Source organism: Penicillium subrubescens (assembly GCF_028828155.1).
Source record: "Penicillium subrubescens strain IBT 31985 chromosome Unknown utg000007l_segment0_segment0, whole genome shotgun sequence".
Taxonomy (NCBI): Eukaryota; Fungi; Ascomycota; class Eurotiomycetes; order Eurotiales; family Aspergillaceae; genus Penicillium; species Penicillium subrubescens.
Genome location: NW_026643157.1, coordinates 1,022,152 through 1,046,066, shown reverse-complemented (window position 1 = coordinate 1,046,066; position 23,915 = coordinate 1,022,152). Strand labels below are relative to the sequence as shown.

Below are 23,915 nucleotides of genomic sequence, written 5' to 3'. Positions count from 1 at the left end.
AGATCCGGGGACATCGGGCTATACAGGTGGGCTTATAATATTGAGCCAAATCTGCCATTTCTATCTGCCGTCTGAGCTCCCTTCTACCAATTCGATTTATACAGGAATCCGTGGCGGTGGTGTTGCAGGTCGTGGCTCCGTGTCAGCCGAGTGTCACATGGGCCATTTGGTAGTGGTACTGTAGCGGCGATTCCGATTCCCTCCCAACGAACCTGTTTCCAGCATCCGCCCTTCTCTTCCACCCAATTAGTTCTTTTTCGACGTCGATACACTCACTTCAATTTCTTCTGGGCTTTTTATCATCATCTAGCGGAGCCGTCGCCCAGGGAGCCTGACTCTAACCTGGCGAGATGCAGTACGTACGCAGCATCAGCGGCTCTGTTTCCAAGACATGGAACTCGATCAATCCAGCCACGCTGAGCGGCGCGATCGATGTGATCGTTATCGAACAGGAAGATGGTATGTCGGAACCTCGAACACGTTCTACTCTTCATAATTTGAAGACTAAGGCCTTCTGTCTCTATCGTGAGCCATGCTAATTCTCTCGTTTTCTCCCCTCCATTAGGCACCCTCGCTTGCTCGCCCTTCCATGTCCGCTTCGGCAAGTTCTCGCTCCTGCGCCCATATGAAAAGAAGGTGGAATTCAAGGTCAATGGGATCAAACAAGACTATGCGATGAAGCTTGGAGAGGGAGGCGAGGCATTTTTCGTCTTTGAAACCACAGACGAGATCCCCGCATCTCTGCAGACCTCACCGTTGGTGTCTCCCGCGGCTAGCCCGAAAGTCCCGGGCGAAGATCTTGCGTCATCCCTCCAGGAACCAGAGTACCTGGACCTCGAAAAGTCACACGGGGATGCTTTATCAGAAGGCGCAAAGACTCCGCTAGGGATACCCCTCTCGCGGCAGTCGCGGGCAACTACGGATTTAGGTATGGCAGACCCCGAAAAAGCAATCTTCGTAAGAGTAATCGCTAATTCATAGGCTTAGGTGTGATGACTCCATTGTCACGTTCTCCCGCCGAATCGGATCTTAGTCCTGCTCATGGCGACTCGTTCAAGTCTAAACCTCCCCTCGATCACTCGGTATCGGACAACATACTCTCAACGAGTGTTCCTCGATCCGACGACGGGAAGCTGACCTCCCTGAGTGGTCCCGGATCAGCTCACGAAGATGATATTGAGCGGAGAGATCGCTCTCGTAGCCCTCCTCCGCTGTCACCCCAGGAGGCAATGTCTCGCGCGATCTCTCTTTCCAAGAAGCTCTCGGGCTCAAACATTCCATCTCACATTACCGACACCGGCGACCTCATGTTGGATATGACTGGTTATAAAAGCAACGAGGAAGATGCTATCCGGGCTGAGGTACTCGCCCGCAAGATCCTAGCCGAGGAATTGGAAGGCAGCTACGACATTGGTGCGCTCATCGGAGCCGATGAGCATGGGAACCTTTGGATCTACAGTAGTGAAGAGGCCAAAGAAGCAGCCTATCGAACGGCGACCATCAATTCTATGCGGCCTACTACGGCCCTGAGCGATGATGCGGTTTCCGACCCTGGGTACCATAGCGAGGGCGACCATCCAACCCTAGAGCCTGCGCTGGGCGCGCGCCACCACCGGACCAAGTCAGACGTTCAGCCAGGCTTTCCCACCCTCCTCCTCAATCCCCCCTGCAGGATTCGTTCGGAGTTGAGACTCGCAACTATGCCAAGACGCTGCGATTGACCAGCGATCAACTCAAGGAACTGCAGCTGAAGCCGGGACCGAATCTTATGTCCTTCAGTGTGAACAAGGCAACCTGCACGGCAAACATGTATCTGTGGAATGGAAACGTGCCAATTGTGATCTCTGATATCGATGGGACCATCACCAAGTCTGATGCGTTGGGACACGTTTTGAACATGATCGGACGTGATTGGACTCACACTGGTGTCGCCAAGTTGTACACAGATATCGTCAACAACGGCTACAATATCATGTACCTCACCAGTCGCTCGGTTGGGCAGTCGGACACCACGCGGGCGTACTTACACGGAGTATGTCAAGATGGATACCGCCTGCCCAAGGGACCCGTTATTTGCAGTCCCGATCGCACCATGGCGGCACTGAGACGAGAGATTTACTTGAGGAAGCCAGAGGTTTTCAAGATGGCCTGTCTGCGCGACATTCTTGGCTTATTTGCAGGAAAAGAGAACCCGTTCTATGCTGGGTTTGGAAATCGGTTGACTGATGCTTTGAGCTATCGATCGGTTAACATTCCTTCCACCCGGATTTTCACCATCAATTCGAATGCCGAGGTGTCTCTTGACCTGCTGAGTTTGAACAAGTATAAGAGCAGCTATGTGACTATGCAAGAGCTGCTTGACCACTTCTTCCCACCTGTTAGTCTCCTGGTTCAATCCGGAGGCGAAGAATATACAGATTTTGCATACTGGCGCGATACCCCGCAGGAACTTGATGATTTCTCTGCCACTGATAGTGAAGAGGAAGAGGAGCCTGCGGACGACGAGATGCTCGAGGATGACGAGGATGCGGATGAGGAAGATTACGATGATGAATTGAGCGAAGGAGAAGGCAGTGAATACGACGAGGGTGCAGGAACGGATTTAGGTGCAAGTTACATATCGCAGGCTTCGGAGGCTCTGTCCAACCCGGCAGGGTCCATCGTGGAGTCCATCGAGGGTGATCAAGACCTCGAGGATGTTGAAGGATTGGACGGAGAAGAAGATGTTCGTGCTGGTGGTGCTATACCAGCCGAACCGGCAGGCTCCATCACCCTCCCTCTTCGTCCCAAGTCCCGGGACGTTTGAACATATCCCCATTGTACATTGCTTTCCTCATCCGCACTGAGCCATAGAGGCGGAATTTGTCCTGCGCCATTCAGATACCCCCATCCAGCTGTCTATTTTCCGAGGCAGCAAGTGCATACATTGCCTTTTGGTGATCAATCACTCTGTTCAACACAACTTGCATACAGACTCGGGCTCGGAGTTTGCAATATACCGAACTGTTTCTGTGATTTGCATGTCTTTTGATTCTCTACTCCACGCATTTTTTCGGCGTTTGAAGCGTTCGGTTCTAGAATAGTGCTTTTTGCATCAGAGAAACTACTCTGAATCTACCATTGCTATAATTCCCCACTATTCATTATTTTGACCACATCTTATTTAATACGGTAAACCCTCTTGAAAGTGCAAAGGTCTATGTAACGATCTATCTCGGAGGTCGGGCACGACGCTTACCGTGAAGCCTGCCGGTAGCGGTCCGTTTTACCCCACATTGGCTGAAGCTGCGAACCACCCATGAACCGGGGCCTCGGCCGCTTGCCAACTCTCGATGACTTAAGTCTGGCGTGGTTACAAAAATCATGGATAAGATCTGGCATCGCAGCAAAATGCCTCCTCGGCAATCTTCTGCCACTGAATACTACAACCTTGGCAGCTATCAGCGACCTGTTAGCACTACCAGCCCAGATGCCCAGAGATGGTTTGATCGTGGCCTCATCTGGGCTTACGCGTTCAACCACCAGGAGTCAGCACGGTGCTTTGAACAGGCTATACTGTTTGACCCGGCATGTGCCATGGCATACTGGGGCCTTGCATTTGCCCTGGGCCCAAATTATAACAAGCCTTGGAAACTGTTCGACGGAGAAGATCTTTCAATAACCACAACGAGAGCTCATGGTGCGGCGAAGGAAGCCAAAAAACTCGCAATCAGGGCAAGACCTGTAGAGAGAGCGATAATCGAGGCATTGCAATATCGTTACCCCCAGGAGCAGCCAGCTGACGACTGCACTGACTGGAATCACCGATATTCCGAAGCCATGAGCATACTGTACCAGATGTTTCCAGGCGACTTGGATGTTGTTGCTCTTTACGTTGATTCATTGATGAACTTGACACCGTGGAGTATGTGGGATCTGCCTACAGGACAGCCTAACCCTGGTGCCCGAACACTCGAGGCGAAGCAAGCGTTGGACCGCGCCTTGACCCAGACAAGTGCGCTTCAGCACCCGGGCCTCTTGCATCTGTATATCCACCTGATGGAGATGTCTCCCACCCCCGAGATTGCCCTTCCGATTGCAGATAATTTGCGAGGCCTGGTACCGGATGCCGGTCACCTCGAGCATATGCCGACTCATCTCGACGTTCTGTGCGGTGACTACCGTCGAGCAGTCGCCTCAAACACCTCGGCCATCCGGGCAGACGAGAAGTTCCTTGCCAATCAGGAACTAGGTCATTTCTATAATCTTTACCGATGTCACGATTACCATTTCCGAATGTATGCCGCGATGCTGGCAGGCCAGTCTAAGGTTGCCCTTGACACTGCCAACGTGCTTGCGGAGTCACTCACCGAAGATCTTCTACGGGTGGAATCACCACCCTTGGCAGACTGGCTCGAGGGATTCGTCGCTACGCGAGTACACGCATTTATTCGATTTGGCCGCTGGGAGTCCATACTTGCTCTGGATTTTCCGACAGACACGAGTCTCTACTGCGTCACCACCGCAATGATACACTATGGAAGGGGCGTCGCTTTTGCAGCTACTGGTCGCATTGATGAAGCTCAACAAGAACAGGAGCTGTTTCGATTAGCTGTGAAGCGAGTCCCAATGTCTCGGACTATATTTAATAACACTTGTGTCGATATCCTTGGAGTAGCAGAGCCGATGTTGTACGGCGAAATCGCTTATCGCCGTGGAGATTACGATACTGCTTTTGCCAGTCTTCGACTCGCAGTTGCGAAGGACGATAACCTACCCTATGACGAGCCCTGGGGCTGGATGCAGCCTGCAAGGCATGCCTTGGGGGCATTGCTGCTCGAACAGGAGCGGGTCCAAGAAGCCATGGATGTCTATGCTGCCGATCTCGGCATCGACGAGTCACTCCCTCGCGCCTTAACCCACCCCAACAACATATGGGCCCTTCATGGCTACCATGAGTGTCTTGTGAAAATGGGAAGACATGCGGAGGCACGCATCATCCGACCGCATTTGAAACTAGCTGCGGCCATGGCCGATGTGCCCATTAAATCATCGTGCTTCTGTCGATTGAATACAAGCTAGAGATTTCATACCCCATAAATAGCCGAAAATGAACGTGATGAAGCGCAAAAACCATTAACTTGGTATTAATAGATCATTGATATTCCCGCCCCCAAGGCGTCCAGTGTTCCGCTGGAATGCCAAGCAGATTGACGCCAAGATCTGAACATCACAAGGCAGAGTCGGAAGAAGAATGTATGTGTCTGGGGGTTCAAATTTATTATGGAACCCCACTGTAAACGCTATCCAATCTGATTATTCAAAGTACTGTAGAAACGGTGTCGATGTTTGGCGCTGAGATCTGTTGTTTCTTGGCGTCGCCACCATGACCAGCTGTCGAGAGGCTGTGTTTGGATGGAAACGGTAATGATGCACATAAGCTGCCAAGATCAACTTGGACATATAACCCTTGGAGAAACCCCGGTTGGGCCGTCAAGGTCGTCTTCTCTTTAATTGGTGTTATTTGCTATCTAATCACTTTTCTTCACCTTCGATATGCTTTCTAACTATTACGATCAACATCACCCTACTTGGTGCCTGGAGGCAGTTCCCAGAGAACAGAAGAAATGGCTATCCTTCCTGACTCTACGCTTTGCTGCAGCTATCAGTCAAATGACAGTTGTGATCTGCTTTGCTTGGGCTTATAGCGAGCACGAAAAGCCCGTGGCCTATATCGATGGCTTGGGAAGTGCCTGGTCAAGCATTAATCTAGGAACTGTGAGTACAACAGTAGCTTTCTCGGAGTACAAATCCATAGATCACTATGCTAATTCCAACCCTTGTGAAACAGGCTGCTTACGCGTTCCTCTGGTCCACCGTCTTCCTCATTGTCGTCCTTATCTTCAACTGCAGGGTTCATCCTGGCGCAAGCATTACATTCGATTGCTTGGCTTTCCTTGCCCAAATCATCACCATTAGCTTCTATATCAATGAGTTTGCCGAGTATCAACATGGTGGCTACTCGGAGAATACTGAAGAAGCAAAAAGATTGTACGGAGTGGAATGCTTGGGAATTGCAATGATGTTTTTGGGGCTGTGAGTTTCTCCCTATCTCGGGTTTTGAGAGGTTACAAATATCTGACTACCGATCTGGTTCTGGCAGGATATTTAATCTAGTCCTCATGGTCCGAGCCTCTATGGCTTGCCATGTCGAGCGGAAGGCCGGAAAGCAGGTCACCCAGCCCAAGATCGAGGATGCCTAGTGATCTGTCTAGCTCTTCTTGACCTGCCGCCAGATGCCTGTGCCTTCCACTGCCCAGGGCTGTCACACTGGCTGCAATGTGGGCCTTTGTTGATCATATCACAAATAATACCTAATGCTTAATTTCTAATGTCTAATGCGGAAGTTTCGAGCTTGAAATCTTCCAAGATCAGTGTCGATCATGCGATTTCTGAACGTCGTAACCTAGATCATCTCGTTCGACCACAAATTGTCCGAGCCGGCAGCGGTGTCCTCTCAAAGATCGATATAGACGAATAATTAAGTGTTTTCACTCAAATTCCGCACCGAAGGCTTGATAAAGGGCCCTCCAACTGAATCTGTTAATTCAACGAGCTCGCCAATGTGGAACACACCCGTTGACAAGTAAGGATTCAAGGCATCAATATAACTTAGTATCCGACTACCCCCGAGTGTCAAGGTAAGTGAAAGCCGTGGTCTCTATAGCTCGAAAAAACCCGAATGCATCGCATATCGAGAACCGTTATTGAATCCTGCTTATCTTGCACGATGGTAGGATAGTAGTAGATAAGAGGGAATCTGACAATGCAAATGCCAAATAACGAAAAAAATCGGATAGGTACTATATCAAGGGCCTTGCTTAACCACTGACTATCTTGCGCGACAGTAATGTAGCAGTAGCCAAGAGAGGATCTGATAATGCAAATGCAAATAAGAAAAAAAAACCGGATGAATCGTACAGTATATCGAGAACTGCAAGAGCAGATCACCTTGCAACAAGATCCCCGTGGGTGAGTCTGAGTCTGAGTTTGACCGAGCTTTTAGCGCTTTGTCGTTATCTTAGTTCAGGTTTCGTCAAATCTGGATTTTGATGATCATCTGTGTAATAAACTTGGAAAATTGGGACCGTTCGTGAAGGGCTCGTATTCTCAACCAGGGTGTTCATCCACTCACCACGGGAAAGGCTGAGCCAAGAATGGAGGGACAATCCTTAACAAGAACCGACATGTTTACTTCCTGTAATGTTATTTAGATTCATCTCACAATCAAAGGAATTGATCGTCAAAAGAACACGAGTGAATCCTGGGTGCTGATATGGTGCTCAACCTTATTTCGACGGACAATTGCAGATGCAGGGAGATATTAATAGACCGACGATCCAAAGCCTATTCGTTTCCTCGCGCCAAAGGTCTCCAATTCTGTCTCCTTCGTATGGGAACAGCTCGTGTTACGATCTCCTTTACCATATCGCTGCAAATACTACCTCCACGTCCTGCTTTGCAAAGATTTCACGCTCGTATTCCTCGACGGAGATCCTCATTCCACCATGTGCTGACCGATGCTACATCGAATGAATAAAAATAACAGGCTTTCGCCGATCAATTACAAAGATACATAAAGAAGTCTTCATTCCTTGTGGCCTCAAACACCATCGCAATAATTACAGCAAAATTCAGACTATTCTACATTCCCCAAAGCCATAATGTCATTCAAGCTTCTCATCGCTGCTCTACCAGCCTTGGCTCTGGCCTGCACCGGCCCACCAACCAACCAAAATGGTCTGAACTTGATCAAGAGCTTCGAGTCCTTCCAGCCAAACGAGTATGACGACGGCTTCGGCAATCCAACAATCGGATATGGCCACTTGTGCGCCGATACGTCTTGCTCTGACGTATCAATTCCCAAGCCTTTGACCGAGGATACCGCTCAACAGCTTCTTTCACAGGACCTGCTGGTAAGTTGACTCCAATTACCCGATCATGGAATAAAAGAGATAACTAACAGCAATACCAGGGCTACCAAAACGCTTTGACAAATGCACTCGCCCAGCCTGTCACTCTGAACGATAATCAGTATGCTGCGCTGGTATCTTGGACATACAATATCGGTAATGGTAATATGGAGTCGTCGGATCTTGTGAAACGCATGAATGCGGGCGAGGATGTCTCCCTTGTTGCGCATGATGAACTGCCGCAGTGGAATAAGGCCAATGGTCAGGTTGTGGATGGCCTGACTCGTCGTCGTGCTGCGGAGTTGCAGCTGTTTGATGCACCTGCTACTCTTCCTGCGTTACCTGCTCCTTGCTAGAGGATATGACTCAGGCGGTCGGCTGGAATGATGGACGGCTTGAGTCGTTTCCCTTTTTTCTAATAGGTTGTTTGGAATCTGTATATAACACAATGAGTGCCGTGTCTGATATAGAGAACTACTTGTTTTACAAACGCTGCGAAGAACAAGCCCAGGATCGACAAAAGTAGACAGTAAAAATATACGCGAGGCCTTTTGACCCTCCTGGTGACTATTTACTAGAAGACAAATGGAGGCTACCAATGCCATTCTAAGTGTGCTTAACGCGCACAGGGTGAGCCTCGGTGTTGAAGACAAAGGTGTTCTTGTTGCCAGTCTTCACTTGCCACTCGGCGTCTGTGATGTTCAACATTAGTGTTCTTGTTCTCAAATTCGGTTGATCTTCGGGAACGGGTGGACTAAACATACCCTCTGCGTGGATGAGGTACGAGTACTTCATGACCTCAGCAAAGAGGAAACTCTCTTGGTTGTCGTACTTGGAGCCGCCGTTCGCAGCATTGACATCGCTCAGGGCCGCGAAGCCAGAGTCTGTACGACTGGTGGCGTTGATTGCAACGAAGGCGTTCCAAGCCCAGTCACGGTACTGTAAACGAAATTAATTGGTCACTCTTGAGATGCACAGCAAGACAAATACTTACAACTTCCTTGCCAGTAACACGGTAGGCATAGTAGAAGCTCTCAATCACCTCTGGGCGAAGGATATATGCGCCGCTGGTAATGTAGAAGCCAGCTTTCTCATAAAAGTCCTTCTGATCGCTAGGGACCTTTGTGGGATCCCAGCCCCAAGAGTCCGGACCAATATTAGTCAAAGTTGCGTTGTAAGTAGCCTCGCATCCATCGACCAGCTTTAGTCCGAAATCGATGAAGTCTTGGCGACCCAGGACGGTACCACCCAAGAGGAAGCTACCTCCGTCGAAGCAAGTCAAGTGCTGTGAGCTGAGATAATAGTTGCCATTTTGGTACGAGGACAGCCAGGTCAAATCAGGTCGGGGCTCCGGGTGAGACTGCAGGTGCTTGATAGTCGACTCGGCGGCCAGTACCCAGCGATCTTTGTATGTGGCAAACCGCTTTGGGTCATACACATACATCTTGATCAGGTACTCGTAGAAAGAGTCATCACCGCCGTCCCAAGAGACGTAACCGTCGGTGAATTGACCGTTATCTATGTTGATGTTGCTACCCACGAGGCCTGGGAATGGCTGAGCGCCGGAGGGCTTGGGGTCTAGCAGATGTGACTCTGCCCTCTGGCTAATAGACGCATACTCGTCGATCCCGGTCAGGTCAGACAGACGCGTCCACTCAAGGACCAAGGTTCCCGTCACGGCGAGGCCGTTGGTGGTCGAGCCGTCATTACCCTGCGACGTGATGTTGATGTTGTTATAGGGGACACCTGAACCGGTGTCAAAGGCAAACTTGAGAACGTCGCCTAGGTTCTTTGCTTGGGTCAAAAGATTGTCCACAAGCTTTGAGTCTTGAACCATCTCGGAGGCTGGTCCTTTGAGCAGGTCGTAGCCGGAGAGCATGCCGGCCAGATAGCGGATGGTTGTCTCAAACAAACTGACCTGCGAGTCGGTCTTGCTGTAGTCAATTTTCGAAACATGATCCAGAATGGTATTGACCACATCTGTCTTGCCCATAAGAATGGCAGTTGAAAGGGCATCCACTGCAGATGCTCCCCATCCATTTCTGGATTTCGCATTAGCTCATGATCTCCTGCTATGTAGGATATCGTTTTAGGGTCGGAACCGCTCACCTGGAGTCCCCATAACCATTGCTGACTGGATGAAGCTCATCGTGGGGATAGGCATATTTCATATATCCATCCCACGCGTGTTGGAAGGCCTCTTTGACTGCATCGGCCTTCCTCTGGGCATCTGAGTCGCGACGCAAGACCTCTTCGGCATCGGCGAAAGGGTGACCCGCCGTAGAGCCTACCAGGCTCAGCACCATCAGTGAGAGTGAAACTGGAACGCGCATAGTTGCTCGTGTACGCGCTCGTTCTGGAGAGCGCAAAGTAATGTATACAAAGAATGGCAGGTATGCTAGAAATACGCAACAGCACAACACAGCGCAGCTCCTAGGGATAGGAGAGAAAAAGTAACGAAAGACGAGTCGAGTCGCAAATGAAAGACCACCCGCATGCGCGGGTCAAAGGCGACTATTAAATCGAGAGTGGATCAGTGAAGATCGCGAAGAATAATGGGGAATGGGGGGATGTGATGCCGGTGGACCCCCATAAGTGGCTACTGGGCAGTCACACGCGATCTTGTTTACTTCCAATTTACCCAGTTCTCTTCCTCTCCTCCAGTCCTTCAACTCTTCCTCCTACGCTAACCTTTGAGTGCTACTCACTAGCTGCATAGTATGGTGGCATCGGGCTTGGTGGCGCCCGGACTGGGTCCCTGAGTTCTCGATTCCTGCCCTGCAAGGTCCCATTCGGACTGACTAGTGGCACTGGGGGATCTGCATTCTTACCGGACCTTCATTGGCCGCCCTCGACAGATGTGGTTCGGAGGAATGCAGTGCACCCTAAGGTCTTGCGTTCACCGAGTCCTCCATGTTTTCTGACTCGTCGGATACATACAGATCGGTTCATCTGCTGAAATCACAAGTCCTAAGATTTGGTGGTTTCTCGCGGGTCATCGAGACAAGGACCGTGGATGACCACGGCAGATGACGGCACGGCGGCACTGCGGGTCAACTCTAAAAGCATGGGTCTCTTGGTTGTTTGATTAAGGGGTGCATCACGCACATTCGCACGAAGCGCCAGCCAATGCACCCCTCAGTCCATAGTCTGACCGATGCTTGGGAGTCCGGGACTGTGCGGCCAGCTTGGCCAAGGCGACATGGCGTCACATCGCAGCCAAGGAGGAAAGGTACCTTCCTAGTGCGATTTTCATTGGTCTAGCAATCATTTAGCCATCGCGGAGTCGGCCTGAAAGCCGCCATATCGTCCTCGATGGGACATCATACTCCGCGAGACACCTGATTCTGGTTATTCATTTCGCCCTCGTCGGCCGATGGAAATGTCCGTGCCTCTTCGGGGATGGTGAGGTGTCCTTGGAATCAGAGCAGAGGTATTCTGATGCAACTGCACATACACACTAGTTATGAAGAGGAATAATGTGCGAGCAGTTCATCTCGACAGATGTAGCTTACAGAATGTAGATTTTTATCTCCGGTATGCTTGCATAATTCTTGGAGACAACCTATCGAAGCCACAACCTTCCATCTGCCGCTTGGCACTACTTTGATAGCTACAGGGGTGTGTTTGGCCATGCCGACGGAAACTCTTCGGGAAGAATGTCCCTTGTCCCTGGCGATCCTGTCTGCTCCTTAGAAGACGAAAAACACTTGGTATTACCGACAACAAATATCGTATATACCTTGATAAATCGAGGCACTCGCTATACTTTTCGTGCCCTAGTTATTACTACAGTACAGTACGTAGGTAAAACATGGGCAGAAGGCAGATCAGCGAACTATAGAAGTCCCGCTCTCTAGTCTTAGCTGTTTCGTAGCCGGGCGGCAGATGATCAAAGCCATCCCCCAAGACAGAACTGAACATTATGAATGTATAGATTGTCCAACATATTCATAATCATTTCTTGTACCAGATGAACATTCGCCTAAGACCTTAGAGAAAGGCTTCCTGTCCCTAGTCCTATAAAGCGCAGAACGCAATAAATGATACTCGGATTCGATATTGACTCTTGATTTTGCCTGACCGAAACGCCTGTAACGCACTCCTAGCCTTGTCTGAAAGCGCTCATGCCTAGGAGTTCAGGCTCTATAGGTAACAGGCAGGAGTGACACTGTTGGCATTAGTGTAAATATGAACCAAAATCGTGCTGGACGGACCTCGATCTCACTGACTTTCAATTCCACAGTTCAACTTTAAAGGGGATCACCACCTATAGCCTGTTCAGAACAAACCTCGTCCGGTCCAACGTTGCCAGATGTGTCTTTGGTCCCAACGATAAGAGGTGAATGCGAAGAGAGGAGACAACTCGTTATCTTCGGTATACAGCTGGATTGAAATTTTTTCCTTAGCTTTCTCGAATCTCTCGGGCCTCTTGCGACCGCATCGTTCATGCACTGGCAATTAAAACATGTCACACTCGACACGTAAGTCGCAGATGTGCTAGCCCGGACTAAAATGCTGGAAGACCATGGAAAAGCCGAGTTGAATAATTGGCCAGTCGAAGTGCTACTACTTTTGGGGTGGCTCCTTCTCCATGGAGGGCTGGACCGATATATAGATGGGCTATGGCTATAGACTGTACGAACGGCGTAGGAAACAACGACCTCCAACGAGGGCGTTCTGGCACCAAAAAATAAAGGTTTCTGCGAAGGTGCCTGATCAATCTCGAATAGGTATCTTGAAAGCAATGTGATTTGGAATTAGGTAGCAGCGTCAAAGAACCCTGTCGGTACTCTTTTCATCACTCCTTTGCGGGGATCATGTATTCCGAGCATGCCCGATATCGCAGGGTAGGACATTGTGCGGTTTGTCGATGTAGAAGGTGTTGTTAGTACGTATAAACAATGAACGAAATTGACATAGGATGAATGTATTTAAAAAGAAGGCAAATAAGAATCCGAGTCATAACCTAAAATAACCAATGCCCTGACATTCCGGTTTGCCCTTTGAAAGGGGACCAAAGGGCGATGAATCAGCGAGGGGCGGGATGGGGCAACTGGTTGGCGGGCGGAAAAAAGGGAAGCCAGAAGAGTCATCGCCGGTAACAATTTTCCACTCCTCAAAGCGCCTCCCCTCCCCCAATTAGCTCAGGGGACTTTTGAGAACTTCCTCTTCTTATCCCTCATCCTCTTCCTCTGTTTCCTTTCCTCACTGGCCATTCAAACCACTCAATCACCATGGCCACACCTTTCCTTATCTCCTACCCCTCCAACCCCACCTCCGGCCTCTCCCTCAAGCAGATTGCCTACTTCGGGCGGGTGCTGGTCAAGGTATCAACCCTCGCCGAGGCCGAGCAGTTCCTGCGCCAGAACTTCCGCCAACTCGATGTCTTTGTCGACGCGACCGCCATCTCCTCCGCCGGTGACCTCGTCGATGTGCTCAACGCCGGTGCCGCTAAGATTCTCATCACCCTCGACCAATTGACCGCCCTCTCCCAGGAACAGTCGGTTCCTTCCTCTCGATTGCTCGTCTCCGCCCTTTCCGATGCTCAGATTGATACTTTCCAGCAATGGATTGCCGGAAATGCCATTGAACGCAATGATGCCAGTGTCTGCGTTACCCCCGCCACGGTCTCCACCGCGGCCACCAAATTAAACATTAGCTCGGACTCGCCCCGACTTTTCACAACGTTTGGAGATGAGGCTGTGTCTGAAGATGCCATCAACCAGGTCACACAAAAGGGCGCCATTGCCATTCTGCCTTCCCAGTCCTTGACTGTGGAGCGGGATGCTACCAGCCAGATCTCCGCGGCGAAGCTTATAACCTCGCGCGCTGTTACTGACCAGGCTAACAGCCTGTATGCTACGTCTGTCACTGATGAGCGGGGATCGTGCCTTGGATTCGTCTGGAGCAGCGATGAGAGCATTGCTGAGGCGCTCCGCACCGGTACCGGAGTTTACCAGAGCCGCAAGCGCGGGCTTTGGTACAAGGGCCAGTCAAGCGGTGATGTGCAGGAGCTGATTCGCATTGGGTACGACTGTGATGCGGACTGCTTGGTATTTGTGGTCAAGCAGATTGGACGAGGTATGGCGGCTTCGATCTCAACAATTCTTAGATATGCGTGGTAGCTAACGATTGGTGACTCATTTAGGCTTCTGCCACCTCGGCACTGATTCCTGCTTCGGCGCTTCTGCTGGTCTCTCCCGTCTACAAAAGACTCTCCTTGCCCGCAAGGCCGATGCTCCCGCCGGATCGTATACCGCTCGCCTGTTCAATGAGCCCAAGCTCGCTGAGGCTAAGATTATGGAGGAGGCCGAAGAGCTGTGCCGTGCCACCACCAAGGAGGAGATTGCCTTTGAGGCTGCCGATTTGTTGTACTTTGCATTGACCAAGTGCACTGCTGCCGGTGTTACTTTGGAAGACATTGAGCGTAACCTTGACCTGAAGAGCCTCAAGGTGAAGCGGAGAAAGGGCGATGCTAAGGGTCCTTGGGCTGAAAAGGCTGGTCTGGCTCCCGCTACGAAGCCTGCCCCTGCCCCTGTCCCTGTCTCTGCTCCCGTCGAAGACCGCAGCTCGCGCATTGAGATGAAGCGCGTGATTACCTCCTCCACCCCTATCACCGAAGTCAAGGAGTGCCTCAAGCGTCCCTCCCAAAAGTCCAACGACGCGATTGTTGCTCTAGTTAAGCCCATTATCCAGGATGTTCGCGATGGCGGCGATGCTGCCGTTCTTAAGTACACTCACAAGTTTGAGAAGGCTACCTCGCTGACCTCACCCGTCATCAAGGCGCCCTTCCCTGCTGAGCTCATGAAGTTGACTCCTGATGTTCAGGAGGCCCTCGACATCAGCATTGGCAACATCCAGCGTTTCCACTCTGCGCAGAAGGGCAGCAACGATACCCTCAAGATGGAGACTATGCCTGGTGTGGTTTGCTCGCGCTTCTCCCGACCGATCGAGCGCGTTGGTCTGTACATCCCCGGTGGTACCGCTGTGTTGCCTTCTACTGCCATGATGCTGGGTGTCCCTGCTATGGTAGCTGGCTGCCAGAAGATTGTTCTGGCCTCCCCTCCCCGTTCCGATGGCAGCATCTCTCCCGAGATCGTCTACGTCGCTCACAAGGTCGGTGCTGAGAGTATTGTTCTGGCTGGTGGTGCTCAGGCCGTGGCCGCCATGGCTTACGGTACTGAGTCCATCACCAAGGTGGACAAGATTCTCGGCCCTGGTAACCAGTTCGTCACCGCCGCCAAGATGTTCGTGTCCAACGATACCTCTGCCGGTGTCAGCATCGATATGCCTGCTGGTCCTAGCGAGGTCCTTGTTATTGCCGACAAGACTGCCAACCCGGCGTTCGTTGCCTCTGACCTGCTGAGCCAGGCTGAGCACGGTGTCGACTCCCAGGTTATCCTGATTGCCGTCGATCTGAATGAAGAGCAGCTGCGTGCCATCGAGGACGAGGTTGACGCTCAGGCGAAGGCCCTGCCTCGCATGGATATTGTCCGTGGCTCGCTCGAGCACTCTGTTACTTTCGTGGTCCGTGACATCAACGAGGCCATGATCCTCAGCAATGAGTATGCCCCCGAGCACTTGATCCTCCAGGTGGAGGGTCCCGAGGCGGTCGTCGACCAGGTGCAGAATGCCGGTAGTGTGTTCATCGGCCCCTGGACCCCCGAGAGCGTGGGTGACTACTCCGCCGGTGTTAACCACTCTCTCCGTAAGTCTTCAACCTCCCTTACTAGTCTTTGTCTTGTCCTCATAAACTAACACTTATTCTTAGCGACCTACGGCTACGCCAAGCAGTACTCTGGCGTCAACCTCGGCTCCTACCTCAAGCACATTACCAGCTCCAACCTGACCGCCGACGGCCTGCTGGGTCTGGCAAAGACCGTCGAGACTCTGGCCGCCGTCGAGGGCTTGGACGCGCACAAGCGGGCTGTCAGCATCCGTGTTGCGCAGATGATGAAGGACCGCTCGTAGATTGTCTGCGGTTGATAGCGAGTGCTTTTTATATTCCGGGATTTATCGTTTAGTGTCTTGTCATGAATGAATGCGCGATGAATATTAGATAGCGGGAAAAGGACCCAAAAGTTGTCGGTGAGGTTTCTAGCGAGTGATATACAATTTACCAATCTATTGTTTGAACTAACTTTCGGTACTTCTCCCGGTACGAACGAGCTCCATCGACCAGGCTAGTCCGTAGCTGGCGAAGCGGTTGATGCTCAGTGATGTCAGGTATCCACATCGGCCACATCGCATAATTAGATTAAACGGGCCGGGAAACGCAGAGTATAATGCATATGGTAGTAGGATTATAGCTGGGACTACCGAAATTTCCAGCGAGGTATCTAAGGTATCAAAGAAAGAGATGCAACCACCACCACCCTCTGCAGCCCCGACCTCGGAGGCCCGAGATCGGACGCGTCATTTTACGACTGCAAAGTCCCCTCCCCCATCCCACCGTCTAGAACTAATGCAATTCAATTTACAACTGGGCAACGTCATTTAGAATCTGGACCTCCTGGCCAGGCTTGAAGGCCGGAAGACCGAGGTATGGGCAGCCAGCGCAGCGGAATGCATCGCCCAAGGCACAGCTACCGCAGGAACCGGTCGTCTTGCCCTCGACGGTGAAATCCAATTCGGTCAAATCGTCTGACTGCAACTTCAGCACGTTCAGGTTCTTATCGGCGTTTGCCCGGCGCTCCTTATCCTCTGCCTCGAGACGGTCTGCGAGACCGCATGTACAATCCTTGCAGGCGCGCCGCCTCCGGCCAGTCTTGGGTTGGCACTCCGGGGCTGGTTAGTAAGAAAAAGAAGAGTTAGCTTGTCAAATCTTCACGGGGATGTAAATAATATCAAGTAGAGTACGTGGGATCACATACGGGGCATAATGGGTCTCGTGAAATCCTCCTCATCAAGAAGCGAGTCCTCATTAATCAACTCATCATTATCCTCCAGGTTAACCTTAACCTCGTTATTGCCATTGTTCGTAAATCCACCCATTATACCCGTCGGCGCGGCAGTCTTCTTCTTCCGACCACCAAGCTTAAGCGGCACAGCCGACGCTTGCTCGAAATTGGGCTTCTCAAACCCGGCCTCATTCTGCACCAATCCCGCCATGATAGCCTCCATCGAGTCCGCAGCCGTCAGAGGCTTATCTTGTGCGGCCAGCTTGGCGCCGGGCTTCATGGACGGCACGAGCGCGGTGTATACGTCTCGGGTGAGGAGTTGGAGAGCCTCCGCGCGCTGTGAGCCATCTGCGTCGGTGAGGACAAGGACGTGGGAGTATGTGGTAGGAGGGAGGGAGACGATGCCTGCGGAGAGGCGATCGAGCATTTGCAGGTCGGTGGACTGACGGTCGAAGGTTGTGAAGAGGGCGTGGAGTTTCTCCTCGTGGGCGGCGATGGAGGGGGGGCGCAGGAGGAGAGTGCGCGGGGCATCGACTGCCCTGGCTGGAGCGGCCATGTCGAAGTCGTCGCTGGTATCAATGGTCACGATCGATGGCGCCATTGTGAGAATTGGAGCCTTTCAGTGACGGGAGAAGGGTCAAGATGGCGAGAAGGAGAGGATGAGGAGAGCGAAGAAAAGAAAAGTGACCCAGTGAGGGGTGGCGATATTTCACAGTCACCGATAAAAGATAAACTTAGTCAGCGGTCATTATAAATCGCATTTCCGCGGGTTGAAGGACCCGATAAGCTGGTGGAGTCGAGTGTTGATCCTATCAGCTGGCGGGGATTACGGGGGAGCGGTTAACTAGGTTAGGTAAGGGAACACGAGAGAGAAGCTGACCGAGTCATCGAGGGTATGGCCGATTCTTGAGGAGGTAAGACAATCCTTATTGTTTTGATGCTACTAGCCGCGGTTGATTATCGATTGCACGCTTGTGAATGGTAATGGTATACTCTGCAACAGGCAATTCCGGAGGAGGAATAGCAGTTAGGATCTGGGTGTATATTCAATGTCTAACGCCCGACTACATGTACTAAGAGTATATTGATTTGCTAGTATTCTGACTTTTGATTTTGATATTCACAATGCGCCTGGACTCCCCGTCTATGCTGGTATCGGTACAAGATATAGATCAAACAACAGGATTAAAGGACAATAGGACACGAAGGAGATGCAGAAGCAATGGCCGCGGGTCATCAACTCATAACGAAAGCCCTCGATGGAGAGCTTTCAGACCGTTTAGCGCTTGCGCTCACGGACCTTCCATTTGAGTCCATCCTTGTTGGTACCTCCAACAGATCGGTCCATCTTGCCCCGTTGCAGTTCGACTTCACGCTCGGCCTTTTGAATCTCTGCGTACTGTTTGCGCAGAGCCACCAGCTTGTTCTCTCGACCCTCGATGACTCGTTTGCGGATCTTGCGGGCACGGCGAGCCTCGCGCATAGCTTCCTTCTCTGCAGCAAGTTGCTTGGGCGTCTTGCGAGTTTGAGATGATGTCTTGGCCTCGACCTCATCCTCATCCTCATCCATAGAATCGTCATCCTCGTGTCGGCGCTTCATACTTTGCTGGTCTCCCTTGTCGTCCGCGAATACAACCTTGCGTGGCTTTGGTGTCACTGGGGCGCCAAAGTCGAGATCGTCAAAGTCATCGAATCCGTCGAACTCATCATCATTGTCCTCCTCTGGCTCCTCCTTCTTGGACTTCACGCCCAGAGCCACATTCATTCCGTCTTGCAATTGCATATTTTGTTCCAGACGATCGATTTGCCGACGTATCCGTTCTCCCACGGTCCGCAGATAATTCTGATCCTGGGTCTTGAGCAGCTTGATCGCATCGTGGCTGAGTCCGCGAGCAGCAGCCGAGTCTCGAGAGACACCAACACCCCGTCCATGCTTTCCTTGTTGGCTGTTCTTGGCTCCGACCATGCCAAAGTTGAACTCCTCGGGGTTGCGATCCTTGGCCTTTTCTTGCAGACGCTTCAATTTGGCCTTCTTCTCGTTGTAGTCTTTTGCGCGGAGCGAGTAGTCCTGGTTTGAAGGTTAGCTTTAATTCAAATAAATTTGTAGGAGTTCAAAGCGGCCTGCAATATTTCAAAACAGCAATGCGAGGATACTAACCTTGTGCTTTTCAAGAAGACCCCATTTCTCACGGCCCTCAAGCTGACCGCGCTCGCGGTGTTGCCGCCGTTGGACGGCGTTGCGCATAGACGACATGCTGGGTAGTTTTGTGGCTGCCGAGTTTGCGAAGCGGAGAAATGAAACAAAGCGAAGAACAAGTGTGCTACAGCTCTGGAAGAATACCGAAAAGAGCTGGGAAGGGAATGCGCCCAGTAAGAAAAATGGTGTGGTGCAAGGGTTGGAAGGGTCGTACAGTCCGGAAGTTTTTTTTTCTGCTTCCGCCTTTCTGCTCTCCGCCCGAACTCGGTTCCTCGCGCTCCGCATAAACACGTCCTCCCCTCCTCAGCCACCAGCACCTTCTGTGAGCAGCAATTGCTCCTTAGAGACAGCATTTGCCTCATTATACTCTCAATCTCCACAATACGCACAGTCTGTGCTCTCTATCCGACCGTCGAGACCGCCGTCTCGGACTCATCAGACCACGCAACGTCTCTCCCACTTATCTGATCTTCACCTGCCACCTCGATCTTTGAGATCGAGCTATTCAGTCTCAATGGCTTCAACATCCGCCTCCGCCGATACCTCAGCAACGTCTTCATCGCCTAAGAAATACAACCTCCGCAACCCGCTCCCCCTCTCGGCCTCCCAAGAACAAGAAGTTAAGCAGATGTACTACAAGCGCGTACGAGCTCGCTGTGCACCGGAAATCAAGGGTACGTGATGATTTGGTGCACTCGATTGTGCTTTTCGTTATTCCATATCTCCGAAAAGAGCTTTACTGTCATTCCGTGTCCGCCGGACTCGGCCGAGTATCGGTTGCATGATCTAGCTCTACCAACCTCCAGAGATAGGGAAACCATATCGCTAACATTCTTATGCTATATAGCTTTCGCTGAATGTGCTGTTAACCGTACCGTCACTGCCACATGGGTCTGCCGACAGCAGCGTCTCGCCATGAATGCGTGCATGGTCACTCACGCTAACAACCGGGAGGAAGAAGATCGCGCTCGAGAGGAGTGGTTCGCAACACACGAGGAGCGGCGCCGAGCGAAGGAGGAAGAGCTGAAACGTGTTGAGAAGCGCCGCGCGGAGGTTATTACTATGATGCGGCAAGACGAGGAACGGAGGCGGCAGCAAGAGCAAGGGAAGTGATTCCCTGACTGGCTGTTGATAATTCTTCTCTACGATCACTGGTGGTCTTGACGACCATTAGTGAGTGTATTTTGTGTATATGGGTTCCGGCGTCTAGGGATATCTTATCCTGCTTGCTTGCATTGCTTGGTCAGAGTCTAAGGGTCCTTGACCAGCGGCTTCCTTTGCCTGGCTCGGATAGTGAGGGGCTTATGAGCTCGGCCAAGGATGGTAGGACAGACGATTGCTGCTAAAGCAGCGATTCAAGTGGTGGGCATCTGGCCTTTGGGAAATATGGTGAGTATCATGTCTTACCTTGAGGTTTGATCATGTTCCTTGACACATCCCCCTCTTGCCGCCATATGTGGAAATTTGCATGTCTTCTTCTCTCTCCTCACGGCGTACAAAGGGACAACTTCGGCGTTCTCTTGGGCATATTCTTCCTTGTGCTTTGCATTATTATTTTTCTGGGATTAGAGACATGAGATGGCAATCGATTATGTACTGTATATTATTGGCATGTCTTTCAATTCATCGACCGGAAACCATCTCCCCTTCTTTGAGTAATTGGCACCAGCCGATGTGTATGGGGTTTCATTAGCAGATTCCAATATATCATCTGTTGATAGAAAATCCAGCCTCGTCCGGTTGGGATTGCGGCAATGACGAGAACACCAGGCACCAGTAACGCCGTCCATCTCAAAAGTGTCCAAAAAAAATAAGCAGCGGCCTGGCAAAGGGTAAAAAGAGTCCCATAGCTAAGGTATCACTTTAGGCATCCCCCATCTTCTGGTCGCCGTCTCCATCGCCCGCCTCACCCATCGCAGTATCCTCGCCGAAGATATCCTCCATTTTCCCATCTCCATCATCCTCGTCTCCTTCCTCGTCCTCGTCAGCTCCCGCAGCAGCAGGTCCCTTAATCTGCTGTTGCGGCTCATCGGGCAATTCCTCCTCTTCCCCTTCACTATCCCACTCATCCTTCATATTCCACCCCGTACCAGTAAGGCAGAAGCGCTCTGGTGGCAGGCGCATACCCGCCATCATAACACCTTGATTCGCAGTGCCCGCAGCAGCAGCCCCATTCGCGCCTCCCGCCGCGGCATCAAATCCTCTCGAGACACCAGGCAAGGCAATGCGATTCCGCTCCGACGCAACGTCCATAAGGAACTCCTTGGGCAAACCCGTCTGGAACTGGTAATGCAACCGCGAGGCAATGCTGAGTCGAAGTGCGGGCAGAGAGACACCGTTCGTTTCGGCAGATGGCGCGCCCTTGCCTGCACCGGTGCTATCGCCTACAGCGGCAGCGTATCCTTCCGTAGCCAGGTGAACTGCATCTTGGAGGACGTTCGAGGTGTAGCGGTAGGCGAAGTCGAGAAGTTGGAGCGGGACACGGTCTTGGTAAGCTGTTACGCCAAGTGAGGCGAGGAGCATGTGTACGAGGCGGACATCGCGTGGGCGTCGCGACTTGCCACTGTCTTGGAGAGATGTGCCCGGGACATGTGAGGGTTGTGCGGTTGATGTGGTTGGTGCAGTCGCGGGTGTGGGCGCGACTGCTTGTGAGGTTGTGGTTGCCGCGGCGGGGGCGGAGACGCCGTTTGCTGTGGAGGATTCGGCGGGGGGAGTGAGAGGTTGAGTGGCTGGTCCAGACCCTTGAGTCTGGCTGGGAGAGGCCATGGTTATGAGGGAGTCTCAATTGAGACCGAGGGAGATGAGGAAGCGGAGCGCAGGATGTGGAAGGGTTGGGAGGTGGCGCGACTGGTGGGAAGGTGCGATCGCTCAAAGTGTGGGCTGGGCGTGGTCTACCAGCATTACTGAATTTGGGGCACTTCTCAGAGGTCCGAATAAGGAGATGAAGCGCGCGATGGTTGTGAATGTTGAAGGGAGAGGTAAGGATGGAAACTTGGTGAAGCCGAAAAGAGCGCAGGAGCTCCGATATTGCACTAACCGCTTTGGGAAATACCTTGCCAGGGCGGTTAGTGCAAGAAGTGAAAACATCAGGAGCTACACCTTGGAATTTAGAATTCTGTTGTATTTTTGCCATATGTGAGATATACCTGATATTCATTGTTGTCAAGGGGGAAAGTGTCATCTGGTTTTGCTATAAAGTGTCGTTGAGACTACACAATGACCTGAAAAGAGGGTGGAATCTTACAATCTAGAATATTAGACACAAGATCCAAAAGATCACAGAGAAGACTTAGAAAAAGAACTGAAAAGGTGACTTTTAGAGCAAGAAATGCCACGCTTGTCATATTACTGCGCTTGTAGAACTTTCGAGATTGTAATATGGAAGACTAACTAGCTTTTGAAGCCGTGAACATATGAGAAGCTCCATGAGTGGATAGTACTTAGTTCAATCCTACTTTCAACAATTCGTGCATAGTCTCGTGGAATTAGGGGAGACACCTTAGACTATAAGTTTGCGGAATTTATGCGTAGCTATAGTGCTGACATATGGCCAAAGGTAAAGATTCGAGGAGCATATAGGTAGTAAATCCATAACTCTTCATAAGCAGACGATTATGCCTTCAGCCCTTTGTCAATATGATGGACAGTACACACTGGTGGAGTTACTTTCATAAAGAGTAGAAATATTTTTAAAGGGGGCTAGAAAGAGGGCTAGAAAGAGGGCTAGAAAGAGGGCTAGAAAGAGGGCTAGAAAGAGGGCTAGAAAGAGGGCTAGAAAGAGGGCTAGAAAGAGGGCTAGAAAGAGGGCTAGAAAGAGGTCTGGAAAGACAGGACTAGAGGCCGCTTGAAAACTAGACCTCGTAGCCTATTAGGCTACTAGGCTATCAGCTACATCTACAGTACAGTATTGATTCTCAGTCATTACTCTGGTTCTAAAGATTCTTATCCCCAAACCATGCCCGGGGGTCCTTGATCCACCCGGGCCCCACAGTGCGCACATTTGAGAAGGCACGATCGACACTAGTACGGCCGCATATCTGCTCGATCCCACTCACCTTGGTGGCCGCCACCTTGGGGGCCTTGGAATTTATTTAGGTAGAGAGGTAATCCTTTTCTATATTTCATACTTCAACATTGAAGTGAATTAGCCAGCGATCGATACCTTGGCGCAGGCAGAAAGCTATCATTTGTCTACATTCAACACAACATTTAACACCTTTCCTCGTTTTTAATCTCTCTCAATCGAGTATTTGCATTCTTTCCGTTTTCACATCTTGCTCTTTTCGACAAAATGTGCGGCGAATCCAACAGACCTACCTTCGGCGGCACCATTGCTGTCCTATTTCCTCTCAACAACGTGTCGAGCTCAGCCGCCTCAGAGAGATCACGTTCATCATCTCCGGACTCGATTTCATCGAATTCTTCAGTTTCATCTTTATCTTCATATTCGCTCTTTTTTCGAGACGCAGAGAAGTCTGGCAGCCGACATACGAAAGCTATCTTCCAATTCAATGACACGGAGACCTATGAGGCACTCCGCGAATGCCGTCAGGTGGATATGCGGATAGAGTAAGTTTTAACGCTTCACATTCGGATCGTTACATGCTGATATTTCCTAGAAAATATGGAGATCTCTCTACAGCAACACCCAATACAGTCCCTCTCCACAGTTTCCGTCTAGATTTGGCTCAAAGCTCAGCTACGAAATCTGGGCACTCACAAGCAGAGATGGAATTCGAGTTGGCCGAACAGTTGGATTTGGGAGTCTCGGCGAAGGGTGTCATCGGGCGACAAGTTTCCGTAAGCGATGCCGACGGCTTGGTACTAGGTGTTGGGATTGTCGGATACAATTGATTCAATTGT

The 23,915-nt window shown here is 51.1% G+C and overlaps 11 protein-coding genes across 11 annotated transcripts; 7 read left to right on the top strand and 4 right to left on the bottom strand.

Annotated features, from left to right (window-relative positions):
• Positions 1 to 15: 15 nt before the first annotated feature.
• On the top strand, positions 16 to 2,806 carry N7473_010148 (putative lipin Smp2; the record flags this gene model as incomplete). Its single annotated transcript, XM_057156087.1, is given in 4 exon segments — positions 16 to 459; positions 566 to 928; positions 988 to 1,621; positions 1,639 to 2,806. The coding sequence occupies 4 exon segments, from the start codon at positions 351 to 353 to the stop codon at positions 2,804 to 2,806; spliced, it is 2,274 nt and encodes a 757-aa protein (XP_057004742.1). The 5' UTR covers positions 16 to 350.
• Positions 2,807 to 3,363: 557 nt separating this feature from the next.
• On the top strand, positions 3,364 to 5,061 carry N7473_010147 (TPR domain protein; the record flags this gene model as incomplete). Its single annotated transcript, XM_057156086.1, has 1 exon — positions 3,364 to 5,061. One exon carries the CDS (start codon positions 3,364 to 3,366, stop codon positions 5,059 to 5,061), a length of 1,698 nt encoding a protein of 565 aa, XP_057004741.1.
• Positions 5,062 to 5,535: 474 nt separating this feature from the next.
• N7473_010146 (uncharacterized protein) lies at positions 5,536 to 6,242 on the top strand (the record flags this gene model as incomplete). Its single annotated transcript, XM_057156085.1, has 3 exons — positions 5,536 to 5,757; positions 5,831 to 6,075; positions 6,143 to 6,242. 3 exons carry the CDS (start codon positions 5,536 to 5,538, stop codon positions 6,240 to 6,242), a joined length of 567 nt encoding a protein of 188 aa, XP_057004740.1.
• Positions 6,243 to 7,703: 1,461 nt separating this feature from the next.
• Positions 7,704 to 8,308, top strand: N7473_010145 (lysozyme; the record flags this gene model as incomplete). Its single annotated transcript, XM_057156084.1, has 2 exons — positions 7,704 to 7,955; positions 8,015 to 8,308. The coding sequence occupies 2 exons, from the start codon at positions 7,704 to 7,706 to the stop codon at positions 8,306 to 8,308; spliced, it is 546 nt and encodes a 181-aa protein (XP_057004739.1).
• A 250-nt stretch (positions 8,309 to 8,558) lies between these two features.
• On the bottom strand, positions 8,559 to 10,285 carry N7473_010144 (glycoside hydrolase family 47 protein; the record flags this gene model as incomplete). Its single annotated transcript, XM_057156083.1, has 4 exons — positions 8,559 to 8,644; positions 8,717 to 8,891; positions 8,947 to 9,994; positions 10,062 to 10,285. 4 exons carry the CDS (start codon positions 10,283 to 10,285, stop codon positions 8,559 to 8,561), a joined length of 1,533 nt encoding a protein of 510 aa, XP_057004738.1.
• A 2,586-nt stretch (positions 10,286 to 12,871) lies between these two features.
• On the top strand, positions 12,872 to 16,084 carry N7473_010143 (histidine biosynthesis protein HIS4). The gene is made up of 3 exons (XM_057156082.1): positions 12,872 to 14,036; positions 14,104 to 15,663; positions 15,727 to 16,084. The coding sequence occupies exons 1-3, from the start codon at positions 13,190 to 13,192 to the stop codon at positions 15,924 to 15,926; spliced, it is 2,607 nt and encodes an 868-aa protein (XP_057004737.1). The 5' UTR covers positions 12,872 to 13,189; the 3' UTR covers positions 15,927 to 16,084.
• Positions 16,085 to 16,357: 273 nt separating this feature from the next.
• Positions 16,358 to 17,518, bottom strand: N7473_010142 (Fe-S cluster assembly protein dre2). The gene is made up of 2 exons (XM_057156081.1): positions 16,829 to 17,518; positions 16,358 to 16,742 (listed from the first exon to the last, which is right to left on the bottom strand). Exons 1-2 carry the CDS (start codon positions 17,454 to 17,456, stop codon positions 16,432 to 16,434), a joined length of 939 nt encoding a protein of 312 aa, XP_057004736.1. The 5' UTR covers positions 17,457 to 17,518; the 3' UTR covers positions 16,358 to 16,431.
• Positions 17,519 to 18,134: 616 nt separating this feature from the next.
• On the bottom strand, positions 18,135 to 19,109 carry N7473_010141 (rRNA-processing protein UTP11; the record flags this gene model as incomplete). The annotated part of the gene is made up of 2 exons (XM_057156080.1): positions 18,135 to 18,923; positions 19,014 to 19,109. The coding sequence occupies 2 exons, from the start codon at positions 19,107 to 19,109 to the stop codon at positions 18,135 to 18,137; spliced, it is 885 nt and encodes a 294-aa protein (XP_057004735.1).
• A 457-nt stretch (positions 19,110 to 19,566) lies between these two features.
• N7473_010140 (uncharacterized protein) lies at positions 19,567 to 20,165 on the top strand (the record flags this gene model as incomplete). The annotated part of the gene is made up of 2 exons (XM_057156079.1): positions 19,567 to 19,726; positions 19,900 to 20,165. 2 exons carry the CDS (start codon positions 19,567 to 19,569, stop codon positions 20,163 to 20,165), a joined length of 426 nt encoding a protein of 141 aa, XP_057004734.1.
• A 750-nt stretch (positions 20,166 to 20,915) lies between these two features.
• Positions 20,916 to 21,818, bottom strand: N7473_010139 (putative transcription initiation factor TFIID, 31kD subunit; the record flags this gene model as incomplete). Its single annotated transcript, XM_057156078.1, has 1 exon — positions 20,916 to 21,818. One exon carries the CDS (start codon positions 21,816 to 21,818, stop codon positions 20,916 to 20,918), a length of 903 nt encoding a protein of 300 aa, XP_057004733.1.
• A 1,525-nt stretch (positions 21,819 to 23,343) lies between these two features.
• On the top strand, positions 23,344 to 23,906 carry N7473_010138 (uncharacterized protein; the record flags this gene model as incomplete). The annotated part of the gene is made up of 2 exons (XM_057156077.1): positions 23,344 to 23,621; positions 23,672 to 23,906. 2 exons carry the CDS (start codon positions 23,344 to 23,346, stop codon positions 23,904 to 23,906), a joined length of 513 nt encoding a protein of 170 aa, XP_057004732.1.
• Between the last annotated feature and the right edge of the window lie 9 nt (positions 23,907 to 23,915).